General features: G+C 44.5%; 1 protein-coding gene and 1 long non-coding RNA gene across 8 annotated transcripts in view; one reads left to right on the forward strand and one right to left on the reverse strand.

Moving 5' to 3' along the window:
• LOC109525186 (uncharacterized) lies at positions 1-3,320 on the reverse strand. The gene is made up of 3 exons (XR_002170091.1): positions 3,241-3,320; positions 2,696-2,860; positions 1-1,134 (listed from the first exon to the last, which is right to left on the reverse strand). It is a non-coding gene; the product is annotated as an uncharacterized LOC109525186 (long non-coding RNA).
• LOC109525167 (transducin-like enhancer protein 4) overlaps positions 2,891-25,850 on the forward strand; it is a 27,405-nt gene continuing 4,445 nt past the window's right edge. Inside the window, exons 1-14 of one of the 7 annotated variants that reach the window (XM_019885461.1) lie at positions 2,891-3,488; positions 3,943-4,028; positions 8,402-8,465; positions 8,558-8,602; positions 16,566-16,628; positions 18,919-18,993; positions 19,498-19,699; positions 20,025-20,041; positions 23,022-23,144; positions 23,284-23,337; positions 23,414-23,566; positions 23,742-23,877; positions 24,456-24,667; positions 24,962-25,038. In XM_019885461.1, the coding sequence (XP_019741020.1) occupies positions 3,444-3,488; positions 3,943-4,028; positions 8,402-8,465; positions 8,558-8,602; positions 16,566-16,628; positions 18,919-18,993; positions 19,498-19,699; positions 20,025-20,041; positions 23,022-23,144; positions 23,284-23,337; positions 23,414-23,566; positions 23,742-23,877; positions 24,456-24,667; positions 24,962-25,038 (1,352 nt within the window). In that variant the 5' untranslated portion in view covers positions 2,891-3,443. The remainder of the gene's footprint in view (positions 3,489-3,942; positions 4,029-8,401; positions 8,466-8,557; positions 8,603-16,565; positions 16,629-18,918; positions 18,994-19,497; positions 19,700-20,024; positions 20,042-23,021; positions 23,145-23,283; positions 23,338-23,413; positions 23,567-23,741; positions 23,878-24,455; positions 24,668-24,961; positions 25,039-25,850) is intronic. The other 6 variants (XM_019885466.1, XM_019885465.1, XM_019885464.1 and 3 more) reach the window with 6 other exon arrangements.

Below are 25,850 nucleotides of genomic sequence, written 5' to 3' on the forward strand. Positions count from 1 at the left end.
AAACTGTGCCACCAGATGTGGTTTGCGCGAATCAATGAGTTTTGACATTATGACATAAAACATTTAAGCCTCACCATTAAGTAAAGCAAGATTTACGTTACAATTATGATGTGGTGCTTTGACCTTTTGGAGTGTTTAGTCGCGCCTGCTTTCAAGTTTCAATTTTGGCTCGCAACACAAGGCAAAAGAAAAAAAAAAGTTTTTAAAGTGGTCAACTCATAAGTGAAGTGACCACTGCATAAATATTTTGCAGCACGTCTGCCTCACCATTTTTTTTTTCCTGAAACTTGAGGTCAGATTCTCACTTGCAATGCTGGCCTGGCTGCTGACAGCAGAGTAAAACACAGCAAAAATAAACACACGATTGAAACTACTGGCTTTAAAGTAAGCCAAATTGGGCGAAATAACTAAGCCCAAAACGGGGAATAGAAAATGGATGAATGCATATTTAGGAACTGGGGTTGTGCAATGTGTTTTGCTCATGCAGACCAAGTGTGGTGGGGGCGGGGGCGGGAGGGTTGAATTGGGTCATGTCAAGCATGTAGGTGCAAATCCAGCCTATGGTTTATGGTTGCACATTTGTACTTTATGTTCCAGCCAGCACTCCAGCTGTGGTTCGCCTCGCATTTAAGGACATGTACGAAATGAAAGTCGGCTCACCTTTGCTGAAATAGAACTCCTCGTGTGGCACACTGGACAAGAGCAATGTGTTCATCTTTTTTATTTGTATGGGGGGGGGTGATTTGTTGTGTTGATGAGAAGCAGTCATAGCTGACAATGGCCTACAGTTAGTCACCATACCCTGAACCTGCCAGCCCGCCCGGTTCCTTCTTACCACCACACACACATATACACACTGACACTCATATCCAGCCTGCTTCCCGTCTCAAAAACCTTCTCCCGTGCAATCTCCTGTGCATCAGCTGCCAAATGAAGTTCCTCTTTAGAAGACCGAAAAAAAAAAAACAAGAGCCTGTGCTGTCAAATCGTCAGAGGCTCGGTGGCCGGCGGCATAGGCAGCCCTTGTGCTGAAGCCAATAATCCGTCGTCGGGGCTTCAGGCGTGCAGAGAGCCGTGATTGACAGGGCTCGATATGAGGCCCTCGCCTCACTTGACATTTGGGTTTCATAAGGTCTGGAACAAAAGGCAGGGGCAAAATAATCAGAGACGGGCGCAGGCAAATAAATCTGTTTATTCCTCCTCACCTAACACCCCTCCGCCCCCCTGTGCGCCGCCTCCCTCACTTCAGCACCTCCCCTGCTCGCCCACATCAAGGCTCGACCGCTGGAGAAGATGGAGGGAGGGCACGATATTGCCTTTTCTGAGCCTTAGTGGATTCACGCGCCGCGACAGCGGGTCACTTTAGGCCCTGTGCTTACCTGAGATATTAGTTTGTATGTGTGCTGGATAGAGATGTGTATTTGGACAGTGTGTGTGTGTGTGTGTGTGTGTGTGTGTGTGTGTGTGTGTGTGTGTGTGTGTGTGTGTGTTTGGACTCACAACCCGGTGTCTGTATGAGCCAACAGAAAGGATGAAGAGACAGATGCGGACAGTGGAGAAATATGCTGTCAAAGTGTAGTTGATTATTTGGAAGAGAGAGCCACATATTGGCCCCCGATGGCCCCTGTTGGGGAATATCAGGCCCGACTGAATACCTCGGAATCGGTAGTAGGAGGAGACTTATTATGCAAACGTCAATGAGTAGTGTGAAAATGGTGGGCGGAACCCTGCGTTGCTTACCTCCATGGTTATTAGCACTTCACTTAGAGTGACGAAGGCGTATACAGTAGCACTGGTTGCTGGTATGGGGGCTTATTTCTTCTACACCTGCTCTATCTAATGACATCCAATATAAAATTGTATACTTTCGAAGTCTTTAGATCAGAGGTGTTAAATGGTCAGGGGCCACATAAATTGATTTCAAGTGGGCTGCATAATAAATAGTATAATTGAGTTTTTCTCTTTATTTCAATGCAACGCAATAGTACATGAGTAGGCACACGTCACAGAGAGAAGGTGGATGAGCGAAGGGGGAGCATAAGTTGGATGTGGCATTCAGGGTGTGGGCTACGTCTTTGGGCTGGCGCGGCGGCTGTAGAGTGCCTTGTTGTTGGCCGTGAATGCATGCAGGTCACGCAGGCCTTGACAAGCTATTGCTGGCTGGTGGCTAATGGGGGTAAAACAGAGAGATGGCTAATAGTGGTGCAGATCAATGACACAAAAGCGGGTGGGGGATAGAAACACCCCTCACTGTCGCACACTGCCATTGTGGCACGGGAGTGTGATGGAAAATGTCATCCCAATAGCCAATCATTCAGGCACAAAGTCAGATGTTTAGTGAGGTAATAGAGGTGTAAAGTATGAAGTTATACAGTCATTTGGACACAATCTAGGTTCCAGTCTGAACCAAAATACTGTTGTACAGTATATGGCCCACTTTTGCAGCTGTAATAATACAGATTGTTCACATCAGTACACCTTCGAGCCTTAATTATTCATGTGCAATACAAACAGAATGGCCTACCAGTAAAGCTCAGTGACAATTTAATTTAATGGGGTTGTAAAATGCAAAAACGCGGAAATCAAAGCAGACTGTTTTAATGTCTTAATAAATAAATGGCAGGAACAAACAGGAGCGCATGTTCGCCTGGGAGTCTGTGATAAAACACACATAAATCTACGGATAGTTACAAACCTGTGTCATTTAGCATCAGAGGCTTGGAGCCCCACGTGGGGTGCAGTATACTCGCCTCGCGTCTTGCAGGTGGTGATTGGACAACAACGGAATGATTGACAGCCAGCTCTCGCGCCTGCTGGCCTCTTCCCTCTCGCCATTGGTCGCCGTTAATGACCGCCTCCCCTCCAGCAGCAACGAATCGAGAGAACTAGGAAGTTGTAGTTTTTTGTGGGGCACTCACACACGCAGGCGGGCGTGTATTAAACTACACGTCCCGACGCGACGTCAAAGTCGCGAATGGTGTAATTGCGCTCATTTTTGACTGGCTGCTTCTAAAATGTGGTACGGCTGAGAAGGGGGGGACCAAGCGAGCAGTCAGTGTAGCTGAAGTGGTGGCCGCCACCGGGATGCGCACGTCAACCGGGGGGAGAAAAGTCGGAAATTAACCGCTTGCCACCGCAGCGGGAGGACAAGTGGGGTCAAGACAATGGCGGAAAAGCACCGCTAAGAAGAGGAAATTCAACAACATAAGCGACTACGCGGGAATATATTCTTTTACGTACCTGACTGTCCGACGGTGTGAGACTTTTCCCCCCGATTCGTCTACGAGAATGGCGACCAGCCAACGGTTCGAGGATGTTCTCACTCCGCTGGCCGGCTTCTAACTGACAGACTGACTGACTGACCTTTTACGCACGGGACCGAGCCACGCTTTCTTCTTTTGTTTTTCGTCTTCGCCGAGGAGGAACTTCTCAATGCCTTTTTAATGATTCGAGACTTGAGCAAGATGTACCCGCCGGCACGGCATCCGGTAAGTACAAAGCGGTATCCGTGTTGTTCAACAACAAAAAAAGGTTCTACTGTATTAAGAGGCACGCGCCTGATGCGTAATCACTTTGGATCGGGTTTCCGTGCCGTTGCGCACTCGCACGGACAATTGCGCTCATTGACCGACTTTTGCGCGCGCATGTGCGCTTGTGTCTGTGTGTGCGCACGTACGACGGCGCGCGCACGCGCTTGTGTGTGTGTGTGTGTGTGTGTGTGTGTGTGTGTGTGTGTGTGTGTGTGTGTGTGTGTGTGTGTGTGTGTGTGTCTAAAGAGAGACATGATGAAGGAGGCTGGGTGAAGCCTGAAGGCAGCGTGAGTGACAGAGGCTCATTGTGGTCATGACAGTGGAACCTCAGTTGTCTCAGTTGTCCCTCTCTTCTTCTTCCTGTCCATCTTCTTTCATGGTTCTGTCGCTTCGGTTTGAGGTCCCACCCCAGCCTGGGCAGCCATTTAAGTTCACCGTGTCCGAATCCTGTGACCGAATCAAGGAGGAGTTCCAGTTTCTCCAGGCCCAGTATCACAGGTGAGAGAAACACATGCATTCATTTTCGGTCGCAGGTGAGCTGGAAGCTATCGTAGCTGACTTTGGGCCAATTGCTGGCTATATTCTACAAAGAGCCAAAGACTCTCATATTCACAACTTAAGAGAGAAATCCCACATAAGCACGTTATATCTCCACACAGGGAGACCAGAGGTTGTTTTCAAAGCCCCAGCCTCAAACCTGTGAGGCTAACCAGGCCAACAACTCAAAGTCTACCACAAAATAAAATGAACTTTACACAATCAGGATTTCAGAGCCATTTAGTGAGTTAAAAAAAGAACGAAAGCTATTCACAGTATTATCAAACGGTGCTGTGCAGTCAACCACTGCTATCCGCAGTGAGTGGGACTGTCCCGGTCGACAAATAGTCAGAATTCCCGTATAATTGATGCCCATTGAAGTGCACTGGTCAGAAATGATAACAATTAATCCCCCCCAAATTTTCCCCAAAACGATGAAAAACATTCAATACACAGATAATGAGGGGAAAAAAACAGAAACTCCCCCACAAGCCGATCAGATATGTGTAAAGTCTAAAAATAATATCACACTTGTTTCAACTATATTAATTCTCTTGAGATACAATGACTTATGAAAAGACACTGACTTTTACACAATAAACGTGGATTTTTACGTTAAATCGTTCACTCATCAGTCAAATGGAAAGTAGTTTTCAAACACAACTCATTGTTGCTGTAAAATGTACGAGTTCAACTTCAGCTGGTTGATTCTGCGTAATGAATATTGCCCAAATTATATCACATTACATTGTTTAACGATACGTGTATTTTGCAAAATCAACACAAACAAAGCACTTCATTTTCATCCATCTTGTGATATGTTGCTCTACGCTCACGGCGAAAACCAAACAATATCTTTCTGTACTGGCCGACTGTATCGTTCAATACTTTTCATGATGCATTGTGGGATTCATTGAGGGCACTATATGCGACATATGACAAAGTCGAACAGCGCAACCCCTGACGGGACAAGCCGAAAGTCGCAACGTCACCGACAACTACAACATGGCCAACTCACGATTTAGGGCACTGGATAGTTCAGGGGTGCCCAAGTCCGGTCCCTGAGAGCCCCTATCCAGCCACTTTTAGATCTAGTCTCCCTCTTCCAACGCACCTGATGAAAATGATCAGGATCGTCATCAGGCTCCTCAGAGCTTGCTGATGAGCTGATCATTTGAATCGGGTGGGTGGAGGAGGGAGACATTTAAAACAGGATGGATAAGGGGCTCCTGAGGACCGGGCTTGGGCTCCCCCGGTATAGCTAATAGGGAGTAATTAGCCCTCGGTCTGGATTATAGTTCCCCTGACTCGCCCTGTTGATGTAAATGAATGATAAGAAAGGCACAAGACCCGATAAAAGTGACCCATTTGGGGAATCGAAGCAACGGTCAAGATTGTACCAGGCAGGGGTCCTTAAAATTCTTTGGTCCAGCTGGACGCTTCACAATCAAAGTCCCCCTTTGAATGCTAACGCTACTTAAACGTAACCGTCATGATGACCGCTAAATAACAGAGGAACATTATTCATCGTCACTTGGTAGAAATGCGACGCGCATGAAGGGACTTCAGGTTATATGTGATACGTTTCAGTCCTATCAGGGCTATAAATTGGCACAAAGCTCAGGTAGAAAGGAGTAATTTATTTCGTATGTTTGATTTAGTGGCGCGCTGGCACCCGTATATACTGGACAGTACGAGGCTCACAATGTTTTGAATCAATTCGATAATTTCGAGAATCACTGGCTTCATTTGAGGAGCAAATTTCTAAATTTGAGGAGTATATATATATATTTTTTTTTTTTGGGCATGTAAATCCCAGGGACCTGAAGCAAGGGTTTTATGAAGCAATAAAAATACGACACTATAACGAATAAACAATTGTTTTTCTTTTTAATATAATCAACTGTTGTCTTCAATTCACATTGTTTACGACAGCAAACCGGATTTTTTTTACTTCTTGTAGCAAAGCTTGGGGAAAAAAAAAGAAAAATAAGAAGATGAGAACATTTTGACTCACAAAATGTGATACTACGCAATTTACAGTAGATACATACCCTTTAAAAAAAAAAGAAGATACTGCATTGTAGGTTATTGGAATTATTTATTTATTTGTTTGTTTATTTATTTTTTGGGGGCGCTGGTTCTCAAACTGGGGTCTCCCAGGCGCCCGGGGAGCCCAGTTTGAGAACCGCTGCCTTCAGGAACCCAATTGGGCTTCCGCTTATTTCAAAGAAATATGCCTTGCGTGGACACGATACATGGCAGAAACAGTTTCTGGACAGCCATCGTTGCCGAGCCCACGTTCGCCCTCGTTTCCACCGATTATACGCTGGTGACTAACCACAGGTAAACCCCATCAACCTCCACATGCACGTCTGCCTCTGCGAGTGCACGAAGTGTGAAATACTTTTTCGCCGACATGATGAAGTGTGAAATGTATTGCTCGGGGCAGATCCACAAGCGCCATACCAATGCATAATAATCACCCACCTCTGTCCGCCCCTGTAATTATTGGCCAGTCACCTGGTGAGTGTTGGCCAGTGGCTTTCTTAAAGGACCGAAGTGAGACGCATTATGCGAGCCTGCAGGAGGAAAAAGTAAGAAAAAGCAAAGGAGATGTTTTTTTTTTTTCTGGAGGTATTGGAAAAATAAGCATTAAAACACACAAGAATCTCTTGTTTTCTCGCTTCGTTTAATTCCTAAAAATCCATGAATCCGTACTCAATCATTTCAATAGACAGCCATGTACTTCTTAATAAGGTGCTAAGTGAATACCGTATTTTTCTTGTCAGATGGAGAAACCAAATAAAGCACATGAGGACAACACTTGAATGGATTTCTTTTATCCGCGTCTGACATTATGAAAACGAATTTTTTCAAGTCATAAGGTGTCTCATTCAGTGTCACAAAGTAAAATCCTTATTTGGAGTAGTTGATATTCATGCTACATTTCCTCATCGTGGCGAAGCGCATCGATTCAAATGAAGAGGCTGTTTTAAATTTTTTGACTTGGGTTAGCCATTTTTTTCTTACAAAGCTTTTTTTTTTTATGAGATCAGTGTATACTTGAGCAGCTTTACAAATGTAACTTCTGTACCAAGGTTATTACAGGTAACAAAAAAACTAAAATTAAAATTAAAAAAAATTTTTTGTTCACGAAATAAAATAAAATTAACGGGGCTATGTTCATAAAACAAACTAAAACCAAATATAATTACAGCGAAAATGTCCTTCATTTTCATCTTTGTCATTTAATTTTTTTTTTTTTTTTTTTTTTTGGGGATACAGATCATAGACGATCGAACAGTTGCTTAGGAATTGTAGTTTATATTTTCATCTTGCCCCAAATAATCTATAAAAAAAAAGTAAAAATAGATACTAAAACCGACAAACGTGATTAAAATGAAGCAATCCGCAATATAAAAAACAAACAAACAAAAACGAATACCAAAACTCATTAAGCTAAACTCACACGAAGCATTCCCCCCCAAAAAAAACTAACTGCACAAGGGTTAAAACTAACTGAACCAAAACCAAAATTCAAAACGAACTAAAACGATCTATGATATAAAATCGCAAACCATTATAACCGCGGTCTGCACTTGAAGTTTGAAAGGCAACCACTACAGAGACATCTTCTAAAGATTTTTTTTTTTTTTCACTGAATTTCTTTACCATTTAAGTATTTCTGTAATGCACCACAGCTGTAGTGTGACCTTGGAAAAAAAGCAGTTTTCAAGCCTGTCTGTTAGAAAACGAAACTCATGAGGATGGAAACAAAGAAGATGTATCACCGATGCTCTTTAATGTATTACAGAAAAGCTCCAAATACACACTTGTAGTTATTCAGTTCACTCCTTTATTGGTGTGTCAGCAGCCTCGCTCTACCTGCACTGATAAGGTTCGGCCTCCTGTTATCTCATAAAACACTCACGCTAAAGAGTCATAAGTGGTAAGTGGATAGTTTCCTGTAATAGACGAGAAATAGGAAAGGGTTAAGCTTTCGTGTAACCACACTTGTGATATGGACCCTCGTTATATGGTCGTTTTTTTTGTCGATGGTGCAATTCGGGCCTCATGTTGAGGTTTGTATGGTTCTCTATTGATCCATTAATTACTGAGATGTACGTGCTGAGTAAGTGTCTGCAGGGGAAGCCGGCGAGATCCGAAATGCCACATTAAAGTAGCAGGATGTGGTCGCATGCTGCTCTTGCTTTTTCATCCTTACATCGTTTTTGTGACAAAACTGAATCGCTAAGAAAGTGCAGAATGTGTTGATGTGACAGATTTTTTTTTGTCACCCCACCCACCCCCAACCCACATTGACCTCACAGTCTGAAAATGGAGTGTGAGAAACTGGCAAGTGAGAAAACGGAGATGCAGAGACACTATGTCATGGTGAGTTTCGCACCGCACGATGGTGTGTGTTTTGATGCAAAAAGGAAAACACGCCGCGTTTCATTTTCTTCGCTCTGATCTTTGTTTTTCAGTACTACGAAATGTCATATGGACTCAACATTGAGATGCACAAACAGGTAGGAAACGTTTCAGAGTTGTGACGCAAACAAAAAGTGCTGAGACTGGTGGCAGAAGCAACCTGGTGGAATTTACTGGCGACTAATTTGACGATAGCAAATAGTCCAGTTTGTTATTTTTACCACCGGGGTACAGAAATTGGTTCACTATCGCCACCTTCCTTGAGGCAGAGGTACTAGCTGCCTCAAGGCAAGCATTTTCACTGTGGATTTTATGTCATATCGGCTGTCCATGCCTCTCCTCTCGTCTCCAAAGGAGACTCCGTTTATTTAAGCAGGAAATAGAGAATTTTCTATGATTTTTACTATTTAAAAAATGGTCAAAATACATAAAGAGCCCCACCAAAATCATAGTCCAGAGGACAAATATTAATACTTGTGTGATTTGATTATTTCGTTTCTTTTTCCTCTCATAATGACAGGGGAGGCACGGCCTTGCCTGCCTCCCCTGACTGCACGTCACTGGAGTTGTACAATCTACAGAACCCCGACCACAAATATAAGTGAAATTGTAGGAAGCATTAATCAAGATTTCTACTTTAACAATTGAACATGCAATCCACATGTCTGAAAGGTCATTGTTTATCATACCATCCACAGACAGCATTTCATGCATTAAAATGTATGCCACCCTTGCCCAACTCACTCGTAATACAAGTAGGAACAAATCCAAGTAAAAAGCAACATTTAGAATGAGTGAAGAAGTAAAGAGCATGTTGTGCCGTGATGTTTCTTGTGCTTTATTCAACTCGTGATGAGTTGAATAAAGGAGCCGTTGATCGTTGATCGGCGCTATGAAAAATGGCATCGCTCATCGGTGACAACTGACCACCGCCGTTGTCATCGTGTGTCATCACGTGGAGCGACTCTTTAATTCAGCGGTCACCAACCTGACGCTCGTGGGCAACATAAGTAGCCCGCGAGCCTGTTCTTAAAAAATAGTTCACCGGTGACGGGACATTGGCATTTCCGAAGTATGTGGTGGAAGTGATCTTTTAAATTTTTCTTAAATGATGAATACACAATTTAGTCATAAAAAGTCATTTTTGCTCAACATTTAGGGCTTCTGCCGGGTTTTAATGTCCGTCATTATGGTGACACTTTGAGAGCAAAGTGTTTTTTTTTGTTGTTTGAGAAGCTTGAGACCCACTGTACTCGGTCAGAACTCCTCCGGCAATCCTTATTATTCTTTTCATCCGAGTAAGCTGTTTCCCCTTGCCCCCCCCCCCCCAAAAAAAAATTATGATAATAAAATAAAATAAATTACTCTTATGGATGAGATTATGGCCATAAATGAGCTTTTGCAAACTATTTCCCCCCGCGCCCCCTAAGGGCAGGGTGGTGCCTTTAGGAGAAACATCTGTGTTAAGCGCTCATCAGCTGCGAGGTGAAATGGGCCACGGCTAGCCATGAATTCACCTAAACACGCACGTACGTGTGTGTGTGTGTGTGTTTGTGTGTGTCCCTCGGCAAAAGAACCCTATCATTACGCGAAATAATCCACACGGTATCATGACGGTTTGATAGCAATCTGTAGTTGTTTTTCTAATCCCTTGTTAAACTGTGTTGACGACTGAAAGCAGCTGAAAAATGCTTTGCCATGCATTGTGTGTTTACCTGCTTGCGTGTGGCAGCCCGTTTGTATACGATACATGTTTACTTATTGTGCAGTACCGTGTATATACGCGTCTGTATGCACATCGCAGTTATTGATTTAATTTTGCGTACGCATCGTTCCGCATTGTAGTGTGTATGTATGTTTGTGTGCATCAATTGCAAGGTGTTTATGTGTTTCGGTATGACAAGCGTGCGCTTGTTTCCACGAGGGAATGTTGCACACGTATGCAGCTTTCACGGCGCACTAATCAGAGCGTCATGATGAAAAATGGGGTGTCCATATAAATCCTGCTGCTGGCCACTTTTTGAGGCCCTTTGTGTGCGCGCGGCTGTCTATAAAGCCAAAATGGAAACAAATACAAATGTGGCCGTTTTTTTTTTTTGTTTTCGTTGGGCGGGCAGTTCAATGATTTCCACTGTGGAGTGCGAAAACCTCTTCCATCTGTATTTGCGTGTCTCTTGTGGAACCGAATGATTTTAGCTGGACGTTTGTGTGCACACTCCTACGCAAGCAGGCCTCTGTGTAAATGTGTCTTTGGCGTATGATCTGAGCATACCGCTCCCTGACAGAGGTGGCAAAAGTACTCAGGGTCTGTACTTAAGTAGAAATACACGCAACGCACTTGTGTTCAAAAAGACCAGTGAAAGTAGAAGTGCTGATTTAACTCCTGTACTTGAGTGAAAGTAAAAAAATGACAGATTTTCAAGTGTAAGTACTAACGTAAAAATGAAGTATTACTGATGATAAGTTGGCACAAGAAAAAAAAAACTTTTTTTTTTTTTTAAATAAAATAGTTTGAAAATTTGCAAGGTGTACCTCCAGTGGCCCATTTCACGATACGGTTGGGCAAAAAGAGCAATATTGTACAGTTTGACAAATATCTGGTCTTCCCATTTTTTTGTGACAAGCATTGCATTTGTCAAAATAGTCCCGCTGGTTAATTTTAATGCACGGCGCCATGTTAGGAATGGATGTGACATCAAGTCTTTGACTGGGCTATCCCTTGCACGCACCACGTCAGCGTCGCGGGCTTCCTCATCCCGACAGCGAGACATCCCAGGATCCACCCAGCCGGTTAGATGGCCGTGAACGTGGCACCCAGGCTCGGATGTTTATATATTGATTTAAATGGGAAGGATGTAACCTGACCCGCATGACAGACGGTCTTCCGCGTTCGCAGGCGGCATCTGATTATTTATCATGCGCCGCAGCACCGGCCTCGTCTGACACAGAGTCAGCAAAACGGGCGTCGTCACTGACGCATTGATAAACCTTCCGTCAATGTGGACTCTGAAAAACTGCTCAGATTAGTCAGGATCTGACCAAGAAAATACGGCGCGGAATTGGGGAGACGGCCGTGCCTGTTGAGACCGCTACCTCGGTAATAAGGAATCCCATTCGGGTAGCTCTAATCAACCAGTCAGAGGATGGAAAAATGTGACATCTGTTAGAACCATACGACGATAGCTCTTGAATGCAGAATCTGAAATCCAACAGGGTCAGATTGGTTTAAAAACAAAACCCAGCAATTTCTATTGTTTGTGTGTCCGACGCCAGCATTCAAGATTTTGGTACGCTCTGAAATGAAGACAAAAGACTGTTGGAAATGAATTCAATTGGATATACGTTGTAAATTGTCACTGCTTTTGATCGTGTTTCGCGCCTTGGAATCCCTGAGTGTACGATGCCAAGATCTCCATCTACGCGGTTGACTTAACCCCGTTATATTGACACTTTCTTCTGCTGTGTTGTAAAGATAGCCTTATCTTGATATCTTGACAAAGTCATCATAGATTTTGTCGGGGTAAAATGAAAGAGTCGTCAGAGCAAGATAGCCGAAACTTCTACTCAACTTCCCACCGCCGCCCGCTGAGTGGATGTCGAGATCGGAATACGGGGTGGCGGCGGCGAGGGTGCTGCCGGAGCCTCGAGCTCCGGTCCCATTATGGCAGACGCTCTTTCCCACCAAGCGAATCTCTGATATTGCTTGTTTAGCATTTTCCGAGGGTAATAGGACCATTGATTTTTTTCGGCTCGGCTCTCTGTTTTATTTACACAGAAGGACCGCGTCGCCCGGGGAGCGAAATGTACCAACACTCGTTAGAGAGAAATTGACTTGTGGACTGAGCTCAGGCTGGCGAGGAGCGAGGTAGGAAGGGAGGGAGACAGGGGACCGTGAGGGCTTCGGATCCGGCGACTGAGCTACAAGAGGACAGCTAATCAATTGCAAATTAGTGTGACTGAAAGAGAAATAAAGCAAGCGATGGACGGGTGGCGAGAGGCGGAAGTAATAAGACGGCGCGATAGTGAGGAATGGCAGCGTTCTCAACCGGGGCTGACAACTCATTTACTGCGGCAGATGGGGAGGGGACGCATTCCATTCACTCGAAAGCTTTAACGTGGTTTTAGCATTCGCTGTCACTTTTGGAGATGGATCTGGAGTGAAAATTAAAACGGCTTTAAATTACCCGGAATAACTTTGGTGTCTGAAATGTGCAGACAGGTGACCTAACCTTAGCAGGCGGTCGAACCGGATGCGCTGACCACAAATACACTTCTCAGAAAGCGAAAGCCAGCTCACACGTCGAGCTTTCTTTCGCCTGCATACGTCATGATAGATTTGTGAATCTCGGCCGCTTCCTGCTTGGTACAGGAAGCCTTTCACACTGTAAAAACAAACCAAAAGAAACCAAAATGCCATCCTCCTTTGCTTTTCTTATTGCTCACAAGCTCACAATAGGGTCAAGTTTTGCCATGTGGACTAGTGAGAAAAATGTGCCCGGTTTTGCGCACCTGTCGACCAAAATGGAGACCGATGTGTTTATTAAATCAAGAGTCTCATCAGTATCTGTTGTTTAGAGTTTCATATAATTCATCCATCCATTTTCCGATCCGCTTTATCCTCACAAGGGTCGCCGGGGGTGCTGGAGCCTATCCCAGCTGTCTTCGGGCAGTAGGCGGGGGACACCCTGAACCGGTTGCCAGCCAATCGCAGGGCACACACAGAGACAAACGACCATCCGCGCTCACACTCACACCTAGGGACAATTTAGAGTGTTCAATCATGTTTTAAGAACGTGCAAGGAAACCGGAGTACCCAGAGAAAACCCACGCAGGCACGGGGGGGAGCATGCAACCTCCACAGCCGGGATCGAACGCACGACCTCTGCACTGTGAGGTCGACGCGCGAACGACTGGACCACCGGGCCGCCACATGATTCATTCATTTGTCATTTGGAGCCAGTCTCTATCAAATTGCTTTTATATCACAATGGAACCAGTTTGTTTTGAACCATACCAAGACCACCCCGAAGAGATGGGTGGGTGGTCCTTTTATAAATCACTCTTAAAGCACTAAATCGGTTGTCATCAAAAAAAAAATTCTGTTGGTGTGGACATTTCTTGGTTCCGACGAAAGACCTAACGCTCACCTCTCCTGCAACTTCACATATGTCAATCTCCACCTCCTGGTGTTTGCCGCGTTTAGCATTTCACCTGACGCCCTCATCGAAACAGCAAACCTCTCCTTGCCATATGAAGGGAATGACATTTTAAAACTACACAAAGCGACCATTGATCACCTCATATCAATGCTTTTATCCTGTAGTTTGACATTCTGTGTAATGCCCTTTGTTCCACAACTCTGTTTCCCTCCCTGGCTATCACACTATCACGCAGAGTCAGTCAGTCAGTCCCAGGGGAATGCGGTCTTTATACCGAGGGGTCCATTAGATGTATTAGCTGGTGGTGAAAAAGCAGTGCTGATGCCATGCTTACAAAGCTCCACGGGGAACACGGACATTTGATCTTCTCTCTGACGCAATGTGACTCCAGGGTGCCTGCCTGGTTTCATTTATCGGATGTGAGGTGTTAAGGTGGAGGCGCTGCTGTTTTTTTTTTCTGGGGGATCTTTTCAAGCGACATCCACTGCGATAAGCGGTCGACAGTGAGCCACTGTCATCTTATTATTCCCTCGAGGCCACGGTACTTTAACCTACGGTTGCCCCGAGTGTCAAAACACAATCCTACTTGATTACGGCACGATTCAAAGAGGATGTCAACCCCAAAATGTTCTTGACGTTATGTTAGACGCAGCCCCACGAGTCTTAGCGCGGTTTTAAGTAGCAAAATCGAACGGTTGTTATCCATCGCAGGAGGCGGCCATTTTGCCACTTTCTGTCGAGTGAAAATGACATCACAGTTGCTCAAGACTCACGGCTCATCTCTTTATGAAGATGCGCCGTGATTGGTTGTTACCCAAGCAACTGTGATGTCATTTTCAGACGTCAGCAAGAGGCAAAATGGTCACCCCCTCCGAGATGTTCAAAAGAGGTTTTGCTGCATATTTCACAAACGTAATATTAGTCAGAATGCTCTGTTGAGACTCATGGGTCTGCATAGAATTTATTATTGTGAAGAATGTTTTTTGGGTTGACTATGGGCCTTAGAGATGTGGATTTTTTTTTTTTTTAAGCCTGATGCATATTCAGATTTTTGGCAAAATGAAATCCCCCAAAACAGGGGCAACAAAATCTGCAAAAGTCACACTTTTTTTTTAGGGGGCATGTTTGAATGATCTTTGCCTTATGGACTAATGTGCTAATTTTACCCCAAAAATAACTTTAAGAGCTAATTTAAACCGTTGAATCAGTCGGGCTTGAGCAAATAATGTAGTTTTTTTTTACCTTAATATCAGATTTCGAGAAAGAGAACATTGGCATGATGACCCTGACATGACACTGAATTAATCTAAAAAATTCTGTGGACCAGCCCAGGCAACGGTTAGTTTGATGTATATCATCATGAGATTTGTCATAGTGTCAACTCCAAGTTCCACAAAATGCCTTTATTGCCTCTCCCTGTATGCAGCATAGCAAAGAAAAGACTTTTTGGATATGTTGCAGTCCGTCATCATTCGTACAAAATTCGAACAGGAGTCATTTCAGTGGACGCAGGGTGTTTTATTGCATGCGGGTTGCTGTCTTCTCCCTCTTGTTTGCATGCTCGCTGGGTTTAAATTGCACTTCTAGCACTTCCTTTGGGAAGGTGGATCAGGCAATTTCCTGTTAAAAAAAAAAAAAACACCTAGCGGGGGTGGGTTGCTTTATAATCTTTAAAAGCCAACCCTTGGGTTCACTAAAAACATCTGATGAATACAGAGTAGCTTGGGGAGGTGCGTACACGTAAATGTGTGTGTGTGTGTGTATGTGTGTGTGTGTGTGTGTGTGTGTGTGTGTGTGTGTGTGTGTCCACTCTCATGGCCTCTGGCGGCTTGTGTTAGTGCTGATACCAACTTCAACTGCAACTTCACCTCTGTCAAGGTCATGGACATGAATTGAGTGGTTTAAGGTTAGATTTAAGCCCCCCTCACATTTTGATTGCATTGAACTTGTGCCTACTTTTACTTTCATCGTTGGGTTTTACCAGTTTAAAAGTCAGTTTTCTCTCACATACTTCTTATCTGTGTTGTACGATCACCAGGCACAACACATCCAGAGTTTAAAACAAACACAAAAAAAAGAATCACTTCAAAAGATGCAGAAATTGCCAGCCAGCCATTTTCTATGCATCCTGTCCTGATGAGGGTTGCGGTTGAGTTGGAGCACGTTCCAGATGACTTTGGGCGAGACGTGAGGATTATGAATGAATGAATTCTCTCCAGTGTGTATCAATTGTGCTTTGAAGGTATCAGGCAAAATGGAGGGCTGCAATCCAGCTGTGGTACTGTTGATTCACTCTCAGCTGGTTTGTGGTTTAAGGACACACAGCATTAAATCTGTGATAGTAGATGTGACATATATATATATAAGAACTCTGTCTGCCATTAGTCCGAGGAGTTCAGAACATTCACAGGGAGATTTGGCCATTCCATTCCAATATAATTCACTCATGAATGACAGGGAGTCAAATGCTCATCCCTCAGGATCAATGCAATACAAACCAATTCCCGTCTTTCTTCAAAACCAATTGGCATCACCGCTCGTTAACTTGTTCAGCAGCTCATCAACTTTTAGTTCATCAGAGAAGTTGTATTTTCTGTGTTAGTTTCGCTACCTTTTCAAGCCATTCCATGACAAGTATCTCTTGCTGTGTGATCCACACCTTTTTTTTTCGTCTTCAAAAAGCCCTTCTGCCATCAGTGCATGGCACTAATGTGGAAGCTTTCAACAGCATAGCGTAAATCACATTCTAATACCACATCAACTTGCCATACGGATTCGGATGAGAGTTTATGTCGGTATTTACCTCTCTGAATTGACTCGATGGCGGTATTTGTGGGGGTGTGCGTCGTGGCTGTCCTTATCAGCCCTCTGGTGTTTACGTGCCCACTTCCCTGTCTTCCAGGCGGAGATTGTCAAGCGGCTGAACGCAATCTGCGCCCAAGTCGTCCCCTTCCTTTCTCAAGAGGTATGGAGAAAAAAAAATGGCTGTCACTCTTAGTTAAGGAAGAGGCAGAGTGGGGGGGGGGGGGGGGAGAGCAAAGCGAGATGTGTTGCGTGTGCTGGATTGCGAGATGCCGCAGACAGGCATGGGCGCACATGCACGCTCACATGGTCACCGCGCACACGCACGCTAACAGATTATCCTGGCTTTATTCCCCCCCTCCCTGCTCAGGGGAGGCAGATATGCTTGAACCTATTAAATGTCTCCCACTAACATATGCGGGAAAGTCAGTGTGTGTGTGTTGCAAATGTGTACAGTGTTTTATTAGCAAATTGTTTACTATGGAATTCTTCTCTGTACGCGTGCGTTGAGCAGATAAAGTCCTCCTCTGGAGGAGTCGGAAGTGCTTGCGTGTGTACGTGTGTTTTCGTAGGAGGGGTGGGAACAGCGGTAAGGAGCGAGTGTGTACTCCACAACTCTCCTCCAGATTAGCCCTGGATTAGGAGGGTTTAAAGTGGATTAGAAATAATGGCATTAGACAGCAGAGCTGCTGCTCGCCGCGCAGCCCGCGAGGCCCGCAGAGGATGGAGGCAGCGAGAGGAAAGAGGCTTTTACCGTTTTGTTTGGATTCACCGCTACACTCGGCGGTTGTGAATGTGAAATGCAACGGCAATCATATTAACGCGGCGTAGCCACACTCTATGCGCTGTGTGAAGGTGTTTAAGGGGCATCGTCTATGTTATGAGATTGTCCTTTCATTCTTTTGGGAGGGTTACATTGTGTCGACTTAATTTTCGATCTCGCCTCGCTTTTGTTGGAGTAGAATTGTACATGCACACTCAGTCGTCAAAAATACGATCAGTATAATCGATGCTATGCTAAATTGCCGAGCAAATGCTAACAGCGCATTATTATGATTATTATTATTATTAATAGCGCAAGTGCTTTTTTGGGTAAACATCGACATAAGCAGTGATGTTTGGATGCTTTACGATCGACATAATGACATTAGTTCCTACCCGGCTCTTTGCCGGTGCAAAACCAAAAACGTTCTTCGTAAGAACTTGTTAAGCACCAACTAAGCACAGCACTGGCCCTTTTTTTTTTTTTGCTGGAAAAGGGGTATAATTGGGCCTTTAGGACTAGAGTCATATGTTCTGATCTCTTTGTTGTGGTCCGAACCCGAGCTGCAACATTCGGAATGAGCTGCAGCTGTTTGATCCTCTTTTGACGGAGTCCAACAAGAAGACCGTTACAATAGCCCAGTCGACTGGCGATAAAGGCAAAGACAAACCCACGCAAGCTAATGAGATCCGATGCAAGTGTCGTAGAACACATTTTTTTGCCTCTGCGATTTAATTCAAACACACACACATTTACCTAAACCACCAATGTGTTATTATTTACTCCACTTTAACCTGCAACCACAATAATAAACACATATTGTTTCATCCAATTAGCTCTTCAGTGAGTCTAGAAAAGTGCCGAGGACCAAAATTTACCATGGATTTTCAAGGCGGCTCGCCATTCCAGGTTCCTCCCCCGCCCAACAAAGCAGTCATGTGTTGTCCATCAGGGATCATGTTGTGAAAACGGTTCCAAAAGTGAACAAACAAGGCAATTATCCGTCTGTGGTCTGAACTATCATGAATAGTGGCTTAAGACGTTGTTTGCTGCAGGGTGAAGGTTGTGCGGCGTCGAGGCAGGATATACGCTGCAGCTACTTGAGCCCTGCAAACTTTGTTCATTTTCACCCCTGATAGGCTCTTTCATCTCTGGCCTACTTTCCTGTGATGGTCCTGGATGAATCGCTGGATTCATGCTTCTCTATTTCATTACTCTTTGGGTGACTTTGCAAGAGTTTATTTCATGTTTCTCCATGTCGTTACCTGTTTTTTTTTTTTTTCACGGCTATGGCGAAGGATGATGAATGTATTGAAAAATCTTAATAGACAGACATTAATGGGTGAAGATGCGAACTAATATATTACCCTATATCGCATCTAACACGCCTCAGACTTATTCTATTTTATTTCTTTTTTATCAAGGTCATACATTAATCCACCGATTGACGATATTCTGTTCGATGCTACTGTGTGCATAATTGGAAAGTATAATTTGGTCTTTGACAGAGTCCCGGGAGGGGGCGAGTCATATTCCTATTGTATGACAAGATGGTCAAAAAGTCTCCTTTGTCTCTCCTTTTTTTTCCTTTCTTTTTTTTTTTTTTTTGTTCAAAGATCTCCCAATTTTCCCAATCCAGATGTGTCTGATATGTCCTGATGTCAACCGCTAACTGCAAATTTTATCTCAGCATCAGCAGCAGGTGGTTCAAGCGGTGGAGAGAGCCAAGCAGGTCACCATGGCTGAACTCAATGCGATCATTGGAGTAAGTGTTCATCTTGCCTCTGCACGTGCGCACACACACACACACACACACACACACACACACACACACACACACACACACACACACACACTGATGTTAATTTTAAAATATTTTTACTCTAGATATTAAATGTGAAATTATCATAATTTGATTAAACATCATAATTGATGTCCATCTTTAAGGCACGTGTCTTGTGACACTTTGTCCTGACTAATAAGACAATTTATTGCACTCGTAGAATGAAGCGGACGCACTATTAGAATGACTTTGTCCTACTAGCTGAATTTCAAGAATGCGGAATACATTTGAATTCATTCAAGATGAACGGCTGTCTTCCAGCTCATGTTTATTCTAAGATTGCCTTCCACAACTGGATGACATTTCATAGTCATTCATTTCCTAGTTATTCAAGAGTGTAGTATTAGTACATGGACCTGGATGTCAAGGATATGGAATCCAACGGCTTTCCATTCGCCCGTGTGTGTGTGCGTGCGTGCGCATCAGCAGCAGCAGCTCCAAGCTCAGCACCTCTCCCACGGCCACGCCATCCCCATACCGCTCACACCGCACCCGGCAGGCCTTCATCCCCCCCTGCCCCCCGGCGCTGGTACTGCCAGCCTGCTGGCGCTCTCCTCGGCCCTCGGCCATCAGCTGCCTCTCAAAGACGAGAGGAAACACCAGGACGCCGCCGAAGAACACCCGAGAGGTACGGTCCCAGAACGTTTCATCATCCGAGCAAAACGATTCTGGTTTGAACTGGATCTGTAAAAGTAGAAGAAGAAAAAAATTCTTAAACTGTTTTGCGATGATAGCTGTTGAATCTTCATGAGCGGCTGTTCTCCAAAAGGCACACGTTGTAGCGCTGCTTTCTGTTGCATGAGATAATCTTCCTGAAACAGCGTCAATCACACAAACCCCCGTCAATTAACTGTATTCATCTGTGCGTTTCGCAGTACGTTGACATGATGACTTTGCGCGAGGCTCATCCTGAATTGTTTTGTTTCTCTCTTTCTTGCCGTCGACCTCATCAGAGAGAGACTCCGTGAAGGTAAGTCCTTCATCCGTCCCTCACCAGCTGAACACTCGCTCTCTATTCTTTGCAGTGTGACTTTTTTTACATGGCTTTCCACCAAGTCAATCAAAGCATCGTAGAGATAGAAGGCTAGCCGGATGAATGGATTACTTGATTGATTTCTGTTAATTGAAGCACTCTTTTACTCACTATAATTCTTTGCACTTCATCGTATTCCTCGAAAGGACCGAATATTTTGAATGGGACTTTTTTTTCTGGCCACTGGATGTTTGTTTCACATATTTATTTCTATTCATTTGATTGTGTAATCAATACAAAATTTATATTTTGTGAACTAATGGAACAAATATCATAGCAAATGGCTCCTAATTTAATGCAATTAGAAAATAAAATGTTATATTAGGATATATAGATCTTACTTGAAAATGATCAGTCATTGGTGAGTCCCCGTAGGATTCCGTGATTTCGGAATTTGCCGCCGTTTTCAAAGCTCTCAGCGGAATTGAAGGCAGTGCGCGGAAATAAGGGCGAGGTGCAGAAAATTACATTTACATGTCGTTTTCATCCCCCGCGGTCAGACCGGCTACGTTCACGCTGCGGGGCGCAATGGCCAATTCTTTTATTTTTTATTTTTTTAGTCCTTTACCCGAAGGCGATGTGACGCGCATGTGCACAAATGCACGACGTCGAGTGACCGTAAAGCACTTGGAGAATACTGATGATTATTATTTTATGACCACAATGTTCTGCAGTGTTTTAGTTTTGCAAATAATTTCCTAGAACAATTCTTACTTCATTAGTACATTAATTTGCTTTATAACTGCTCATTTTGGGTCTTGTTTTTTTTAATGCCCGCGGAATTAATTAGGATTGTTCTCTGCGGTGTCAACACTTTTTCTCTGCAGATTCCTGGGGGGACTAATTGTTTTAATCAAAATTTTAGATATCAAAATTACTATATCCAAATTACGAGTGGTATCCGTGAATACTCAAGAGTACCAGTCTCAATATGAAAAGACTGGTATCGAGCATCCCTAATTTGTATACAAGCAATTCAAGTGGATTTTCTCAAATATGTCCCTTCTAAAATGGATCAGTGCCGAGTGTTATTAGGATGCGATGTGCCTGTTCTCTGATCGGTTTTAAAACGACTCTAAGGTTTTGGCCTTGGGTGTGTTTGAAGAGTCAGAGATGTGCAAATGGAGACAAAAAAAGAGCAGCGTGGTTAGTGAAGGGAGAAAGCGCCAAAGACTAACGTTACAGCTTGTCGTAATTAGTCCCTTAAGCTCAGCCTTTTCCCAAGGCAAACGTTTGGTTTGTTGAATACTCAATGAGCAGATTAGCATTTCTTTATTCCAGCCGCCTGAGCTCAACCGGCAAGCACACACACGCGCGCGAGCGGGCGCACGCACACACTTTTGAGGCGGGTGTTTGGGAGTTGGTAGCGACTAGAGGAATGCTTAATACGTTGTCTCCTGCCCCCCCATGTCGTCTATCCTCCTCCACACACACTCACAGCTGTAGGCACTGTGATGGAAACGATTAGCAGCGTACAAATGTGTGTGTGTGTGTGTGTGTGTGTGTGTGTGTGTGTGTGTGTGTGTGTGTGTGTGTGTGAGAGGTCTTCTGGAATCGGTAGCAAAACTAGGAAGACCAAAATGATGAATGCCTTTCATTAGTGCCCTGTGGGAGATCGAACACAAACACGCTTGCGCACACACGCACACACACACACACACACACACACACACTTAGAGATGCTCTTTGACATGGCGGCCAACAGTCACTTCATGAAACCAATAAGCCCCTTGTCAGCGGTCTCCAGTTGCCTTGGCAACAGTCCATTGGGTACAGTGTATGTGAAATGCGTGAGCCTCTGTGGCTTCATGTCCTTGGTGTTCGCACCTCGTACACCGATAACACTGACGTGGGTGTGAACGGCACATTGCACGCCATGTTGGCCATACAGTATTGTTCCCGCGATGCTTCTGAGAAATTCAGAGGCCATTTTTTTCCTGCTCATCGCAACTCCTGTCTAACTGCGTGCACGGGTGGAATTTTCTTACTTGGTATTTTTCCTTGACGGGGGTGTTTGCGCCGTTGTGGGAAGGAACGCCGCTGACTTGTTTGTCATCCAATGGAAGCGGATCCCCTCATTCACTTGTTCAGGATTGCTTTGGTTCAGGCCTGATTAGGTTTTAGCGAAGAAACCCGTGCTAAAGAAACAATGAATGGCCTTCATTGTAATAGTCACAGTGTTTCAATGAGTGATCTTAAAAATGAGCCCAAAATTAGATGGAAATGCGTTTTTTTCTGCATTTGTTGCCTCGATAATTACCCAGCCAAGTTGTGTGCGTCCATTTTTCTCTTCGTGTTCTGCTATTAGGCCCTTTCTGCCTCTGTCCATTTTGCTATTTCTCTGCACTTTCTCGATAATATTGCTTTAATTTTGTATTAAGCTACAGTTTGACTCGACGTATATGCTACTATACATTATTATAATATAGATGATGGTAAATAGCATGATTCATTTGCGGAGCACTGAACTGTAACAGTGTTACAAGCACACACGCACAAATCCGCCCAACCTTGCTCCTCCCTCGCAGGCTCCTTGTCATCAACACCTGCATCACAGCAAAGGGCAGCAGAAAGGTTACAAGCGTGAGTTAGTGGAAAGGTCAAGTTAAAGGTCCTGCTTTATTTTTCCTCTCTGTGTTAGTTGGTGAGAAGAGCCGGCGAGAGATGCCGATTGAGAAGGCCCGCTTGATCGTTAGGGATGAGTGACGGGAGAAGCGTCCAATTAATGTTTATACACTCTCCGGCACAACTATCCAAGACCACATATGGTGTGTGAAAATGTGAGACATGCATCCGAGACTAGCGGTCCACAACCACTGGTCCATTGCCTGGTACCGGACTGAAGTCCATTTTACCGGGCCGCATTTCGGCACTCACTTTCAACGTGTGTTCAGTATGAAGTTGTTCTTTCTTCCAGAGCTCATCTGTGTCTCCGTCCGCCAATTTTCGGACCGGAGAGAAGCACCGCAGTTCCGCCGATTACTCCGCCGACAGCAAGAAGCAGAAGACAGACGATAAAGAGTTGAGCTCCACACGCTATGTAGGTTTTTATTCCACCTTTGACGTGAATATAGTCATTTTCTGCTACAAGGGCCAAATTCCATGAAACAATGCGTCGTTTTCTCCACAATCGGAAGCGCAAAAGTTGATACGTTTCTTTGTGAATGAAAATCGACTAGGAGAGCGATGGTGAGAAGAGTGACGACAACTTGGTCGTGGATGTGTCCAACGAGGTCCGTATGGCGGCCGTAACGTCTTGTGAGCTTCTCGATCAGCAAAATGAATCCGCTTTCCCAACCGCCACCCCAGGATCCAGCTTCTCCCAGAGGAAGTCCCGCCCACTCTCCTCGGGAGAACGGATTGGACAAGAGCCGCCTGCCGAAGAAGGATGCGCCACTGAGTCCCTCTTCTGTCGCCTCTTCCAGCAGTACCCCTTCATCCAAATCCAAAGAGATTAATTTAGTGAGTCGTCTGATCTTCTTCGTACCATTTCACTTGGTAGTTTCTATTTTTAGGGATAAAATGTTTATGAGGGGAAGCGTCATAGATGAAAACTTAGCTGTGTCATTTTTCTACTATTATTAGTTATTGGTTATATATTCGCCCAAATTAATTGTTGCCTTTTTTTTTTCTGGAGAAGAATGAAAAGTCCACCACACCAGTTTCCAAGTCCAGCACACCCACATCTCGGTGTGACGCGCCCACTCCCAGCAGCACCACCACCACCAGCCTGAGGGCAGCTCCGAGTAAGCCAACAGGAGTCGAGACGCTCGGTAAGTGTCGTGCGATTTGGAGCAGGATACACACAAGCCAATTTTTATTTTTTTGAACCATTTTGAAAAATAAGCTCAATGCGATGATATTTGCACGCTATTGCGATGTGATTTACAGGTAATGTGCCATTATTTTTTTCACTTTGCATGTTCTCCCCGTGCCTGCGTGTGTGGGTTTTCTCCGGGTTCTCCAGTTTCCTGAAGGTTTTGGTTTTATAGGTTCGGCTCACACCAAAATAAAGGCGAATGAATATGAAAGACAGTTTATCTATTTCAATTAGACTTTGGGTTTTCTCCGGGTTCTCCGGTTTCCTCCCACATTCCAAAAACATGCATGACAGGCTGATTAAACAGTCCAAATTGTCCCTAGGCGTGAATGAATATGAAAGACAGTTTATCTATTTCAATTAGACTTGTATTACAGTCTTTGACTTGCATAAGCATTCACTTCGACGACTTCAATTCTACAAGTGTGGCGTCGACATAAGTCTGTCGCGAAGTCTTCAGTCAGAATTCAAGAATAATACAAACAAATGGCATTAAAAATGTTTCTCCTTTTCTTCGCTCTTCCCATCCAGCTGATAAAAGAAGTTTGGATTGCCTTCTCGTTGCAGCACCCGGCCTGCGCACACCGATGGCGGTGCCATGCTCGTACCCCGGCCCGTTCGGGATGGTCCCTCACCTCGGCATGAACGGCGAGCTGAGCGGAGCGGGCGCCCCCTACGCCGGCCTGCATAGCATGAGCACTGTGGCCGCAGCCGCCGTGGCCGCCTACGGACGCACACAAGTGGTACGCAAAACGCATGCATGTTGTATAACGACAGTAGCAAATATATTTTCCCGGAGTTGTTCTCATTTCCCACGAGTCTAAATTCTCCCAAAGGCTTGTTTGTCTATATGTGCCCTATGATTGACTGGCGTCCGGTCAAGCGTGTACCCGGTTCCTTGGCCCATGTCAGTCGCTCACCCTTATGACAAGCGCTACAGAACATGAATGCAAAAGCGATTGATAACCGTCTCAAGACTTTGGTCTGCAGTGAATGTGGCCTCTGTTCTCTCTTAATTCAAAGTTCATCTTTTGTAGGTGGGTTTTGATCCTCACCATCACATACGAGTCCCCGGCCTTCCTCCAAACCTATCAGGAATCTCTGGTGGAAAACCGTAGGTCTCCTTCTTCGTTTCAAAAATATATACAGGATACGGTATCTGCCCATCTGTCTCTCTGTCTGTTTGGAGAACATGAATGCAAAAGCGACTGATAAACGTCTCAAAGTGAATGTGGCCTCTGTTCTCTCTTCATTCAAAGTTCATCTTTTGTAGGTGGGTTTTGATCCTCACCATCACATACGAGTCCCCGGCCTTCCTCCAAACCTATCAGGAATCTCTGGTGGAAAACCGTAGGTCTCCTTCTTCGTTTCAAAAATATATACAGGATACGGTATCTGCCCATCTGTCTCTCTGTCTGTTTGTTTGTGCGTGTGCTTCGTGCGGATGAGCGTCACATCACAGATGTGTTCCGTTCACATTAGAAGTCACATTTGTTTTTGCAGTGTGAACGAGTACAGATTGGATATAACAAACAAACAAACAAAACTAAAAAAATTTGAATCGAGCAGCACGCACTGCAGTGTGAACGTAACCTTGGATCCCGCCCACCTGACCGCAATATCTACCTGCCGAGATAAAAACGACATGTAAATGTAACATTCTGCGCTTCGCCGATTTCCTGGAGGGGACTAATTAATCTCTGAACCACAAGCAACAAAAGCGAGTAGTCCAACTCCAAATTGTGCCGTGCTTAGTGCGGATGAGCGTCACATCACAGATGTGTTGCGTTCACATTAGAAGTCACATTTGTTTTTTGAAGTGTGAACGAGTACAGATTGGATTTAACAAACAAACAAACAAAACAAAAAAAATTTGAATTGAGCAAGCACGCACTGCAGTGTGAACGTAACCTTGGATCCCGCCCA

Source organism: Hippocampus comes, unplaced genomic scaffold (assembly GCF_001891065.2).
Source record: "Hippocampus comes isolate QL1 unplaced genomic scaffold, H_comes_QL1_v1.1 scaffold78, whole genome shotgun sequence".
NCBI classification, from domain to species: domain Eukaryota; kingdom Metazoa; phylum Chordata; class Actinopteri; order Syngnathiformes; family Syngnathidae; genus Hippocampus; species Hippocampus comes.